Raw genomic sequence first — 4,421 nt, forward strand, 5'->3', positions numbered from 1 at the left:
ACAAAAGAACTATCGAAAAGTTTGAGAAGGAGGCTGCTGAGATGGGAAAGGGCTCCTTCAAGTATGCCTGGGTCTTGGATAAACTGAAAGCTGAACGTGAGCGTGGTATCACCATTGATATCTCCCTGTGGAAATTTGAGACCAGCAAGTATTACGTGACTATTATCGATGCCCCAGGACACAGAGACTTTATCAAAAACATGATTACAGGCACATCACAGGCTGACTGTGCTGTCCTGATTGTTGCTGCTGGTGTTGGTGAGTTTGAAGCTGGTATCTCCAAGAATGGGCAGACCCGTGAGCATGCTCTTCTGGCTTACACACTGGGTGTGAAGCAACTGATTGTTGGTGTTAACAAAATGGATTCTACAGAGCCACCCTACAGTCAGAAGAGATATGAGGAAATTGTTAAGGAAGTCAGCACCTACATTAAGAAAATTGGCTACAATCCTGACACAGTAGCATTTGTGCCAATTTCTGGTTGGAATGGTGACAACATGCTGGAGCCAAGCGCTAATGTAAGTGACTTTCAAGACAGTCGCAAAGCTGTGAAAGTGGTGATTTGATCTAACGGTGATTGGCAATGTTTGTGTTTCAGATGCCTTGGTTTAAAGGATGGAAAGTCACTCGTAAAGATGGCAATGCCAGTGGAACTACACTGCTTGAAGCTCTGGATTGCATCTTGCCACCAACTCGTCCAACTGACAAACCTTTGCGTCTGCCCCTCCAGGATGTCTACAAAATTGGTGGTAAGTTGGACATTAATATGCTGTGAAGGTGGGATTTAATTTTGTGTAGATATATAGCCTTCCATGTTCATAAGGCATTTATGATACTATGTTGTAAATATTTTAGGTATTGGTACTGTTCCTGTGGGCCGAGTAGAGACTGGTGTTCTCAAACCTGGCATGGTGGTCACCTTTGCTCCAGTCAACATTACAACTGAAGTAAAGTCTGTTGAAATGCACCATGAAGCTTTGAGTGAAGCTCTGCCTGGAGACAATGTGGGCTTCAATGTTAAGAATGTGTCTGTCAAAGATGTTCGTCGTGGCAATGTTGCTGGTGACAGCAAAAATGACCCACCAATGGAAGCAGCTGGCTTCACTGCTCAGGTAACAACTTAAATAAGTCACATGTTAACTTGTTGCACAACTTAGTCATTAAGAATTACTAAATGCAAATCTTTATTTCCAAGGTGATTATCCTGAATCATCCAGGCCAAATCAGTGCTGGTTATGCCCCTGTACTGGATTGTCACACAGCTCACATTGCTTGCAAGTTTGCTGAGCTGAAGGAAAAGATTGATCGGCGTTCTGGTAAGAAGCTGGAAGATGGCCCTAAATTCTTGAAATCTGGTGATGCCGCCATCGTCGATATGGTTCCTGGCAAGCCCATGTGTGTTGAAAGCTTCTCTGACTATCCTCCTCTGGGTAAGTATGATTGTTTACTATGTAGACAGAAGTTGTACTAAAGGCAGAAAATTACTGCTGTGAATTAAGTGTGTTTCTCATGGAAATACAATTTGTTTTAATAGGTCGTTTTGCTGTTCGTGATATGAGACAGACAGTTGCTGTGGGTGTCATCAAAGCAGTGGACAAGAAGGCTGCTGGAGCTGGCAAGGTCACCAAGTCTGCCCAGAAAGCTCAGAAGGCTAAATGAATATTATCCCTAATACCTGCCACCCCAGTCTTAATCAGTGGTGGAAGAACGGTCTCAGAACTGTTTATCACAATTGGCCATTTAAGTTTAATAGTAAAAGACTGGTTAATGATAACAATGCATCGTAAAACCTTCAGAAGGAAAGGAGAATGTTTTGTGGACCATTTTTTTTGTGTGTGTGGCAGTTTTAAGTTATTAGTTTTTAAAAAATCAGTACTTTTTAATGGAAACAACTTGACCAAAAATCTGTCACAGAATTTTGAGACCCATTAAAACAGAGTTTAATGAGAAACCTGTGTCTTCTTTTGGTCAGCGCTGGAACTTCAATAGAAATGCTTAGGCAAAGGACATAACAGTTTCTCATCTATGGTGTGAGGTATTTTGCATGGGAATTGAGTTTTTTTCCCACCTGTTTCAAAGGGAGTGGAATCTTCCAAGGTCTTAGTGTAAAAGATGAGTGCTATGTTGGTTGCAACGCTTGGTTAGGACAGAAAAGCATTAATTTTATTTACATGTGATTTACTTTAGAAAGCTAAAGGCCACGTAGTACAAAATCTTGTGTGTAGTTAACATCAGAGTGGAATTTCAAATTTCAGTTTTCTAATTTTTGGAATGTGCATTTTTCATTATTGCAAACATTGTAGCAGTTGAACCTCAAATGTGAGGTTTAAAGAGTGTTGGGTTAATACCCAGCTTCTAGGAAAAATAATAGTGGAAGCTGAGTGTTTACTGTCGTGAGAAATAGAAACCTAATTTGAAAAGGCATTAAATCTGAAGTGTAAGATTACGTGAAAAGTTAACATTGCCAAACTAGAGATGTAAACACAGTTTGCGGGAACAAGGCAGTAATAGAAAAGTAATAAAACATTAATGGTCATAATTTGGTAGCTAAAAATTGGCAAAGTGGACAAGATTACTGCTGAGATAATTGGTATCTTGTCAGTTGTCTGGCAACTTGAGGTGCTGGTTGATCACTAGCAATGAATGGTGATCATAGGCTTAACAGGTAATGGGTCTTTATTGACAACTAAGGAAACCAATCTAGTAAAGTACCTGGTTTTGGCCAGTTAAGTGAACTTTAACACTTGTGCATTTGAAAACAACTTTTTGGCAGAATGACATAAGATGTGTTCAACAAGGCAAATTTATGCTAAGCAGAGTTTAAGGGGGTTCAAGAGACAAGGCTCTAAGCCACTAGCAACGTGGAATATCTTGGCCAAAATTCAAAAAGTACCCCATTGATGTAAAGTGGCCATAGATAAAACTCGTCAAATTATAGTTGGATTGTTATCTTTCTACCTAATTTAAGCTTATATCTGGGTAAAATGACTTCCTGCTGACATTGATGGGGGCTGTAAACTGAATGACTAAAAGTTTTGTCCTCAGTTTCGTGAGTTAATTTGGCCCCATGTTCATAGAGTACTGCCTATCTACTTGATTGTAAGAGAAAAGGTAGGTAAAGTCCTTCATAGCTGGATAATAGAGGATAGCTGAAAATGGAAGATTGACAAACTTGTAGGATTATTACTTACCCTCAAAGAATTAAATTTTAACTGGAACATTGCTACCACCAGTAGAGTCCCAGAAACCTTGAGTTAATTGTATGCTGAGGTTTATGAAGCCCAGTACATGGATGCTTCAGTTGTCTGGTTTGAGCACCACCTACTGGTAGTCATTACAAATGAGCTTAAGACAATAGATGAATTTTTAAACGGATAAAATGTTTTCTTTACAGTAACTATTTGAATTTATTAAAAGCAAGATTTTTGAATGGTTTTCAAAGGTGATGAAAAAATACCTCAAACTAGTGCTTGACTTTAAAACCTTATGTTGTCTGGCCACGTATGGTTATAAGTAACCCCAGATGTGGACTTGTTAAAAATCTGCTCCTAGGAATTCTGGTGTAATTTCAGAATATGAAAGGAGGGGCTGGCCAGGTAGCTCGGTTGGTTAGAGCGTGGTGTTATACCAAGGTCAAGGATATGGATCCCCTTACTGGCCAGCTACCCCCTCCAAAAGATGTGGGTAGGAAGTTAAACATGGTAGATTGTCATTAAGGCATACATGATCTTTTTTTTCTCATTGCTATCCTATTCCCAGAATAGGAAATCCAAAATTACTGGGTTTGGGCCATGTCAGAAGTCAATTTTAGGCCCCTACTTTCCCACAGTATTGGGAATATTTGATATTTATCTCCCAAATCTCAGATGCATCGGGCCTCAGCTATGACTCAGGAACTCAGTATTCTAGTGGAACACAATTTGTTCTGAACTACCATCAATTTGGTGTCATTGCTTTCTTCACAAAGAATGTTGACAACTTTAATAGGCCATAATTTTAGCATTGGTCAATGATTACATTTCAAATTTAAGGTTTTAGTAACGGTTAACCATTTATAGAACCTGATATTTATCCCTTACTCTGATGTGATTATTTGCGGCTCAAGACACAGTACTGGGAGGCTGGTTGGTTAGCTCCCTGGGTTAGAGTGTGATGTCATAACACAATGTGAAGCATTCCTACCAGCCAACTGCATCACCCCCAAAAAACAAGTATGTGAAGTGAAAAGTATAGAAGGAGATGATACTTACCTTGGACTGCTCTTAGAAGGGCCATAGATCTAAGAATTTAGAGTTCGGCTTGTCTCTGGGAAACACCATGACAACAAATAATGTTGGGTTAATGTTGCAATAACTTAGATTAAGAATACTTCAAGCAAGAGATTTACAAGTCTCGTTTTAAATTTAGTTTGGGGGGGCAGC

General features: G+C 39.5%; 1 protein-coding gene across 1 annotated transcript in view; it reads left to right on the forward strand.

The window, feature by feature from the left end:
* The window catches only part of EEF1A1 (eukaryotic translation elongation factor 1 alpha 1), a 2,960-nt gene extending 1,009 nt beyond the window's left edge, over window positions 1-1,951 (forward strand). The window contains exons 2-6 of the mRNA XM_008578895.1: window positions 42-518; window positions 599-749; window positions 856-1,112; window positions 1,196-1,430; window positions 1,535-1,951. Of these exons, the coding sequence (XP_008577117.1) occupies window positions 42-518; window positions 599-749; window positions 856-1,112; window positions 1,196-1,430; window positions 1,535-1,659 (1,245 nt within the window). The 3' untranslated portion in view covers window positions 1,660-1,951. The remainder of the gene's footprint in view (window positions 1-41; window positions 519-598; window positions 750-855; window positions 1,113-1,195; window positions 1,431-1,534) is intronic.
* Window positions 1,952-4,421: the final 2,470 nt, after the last annotated feature.

This window comes from Galeopterus variegatus, unplaced genomic scaffold (genome assembly GCF_000696425.1).
Source record: "Galeopterus variegatus unplaced genomic scaffold, G_variegatus-3.0.2 Scaffold1779, whole genome shotgun sequence".
In the NCBI taxonomy this organism is placed as follows: Eukaryota; Metazoa; Chordata; class Mammalia; order Dermoptera; family Cynocephalidae; genus Galeopterus; species Galeopterus variegatus.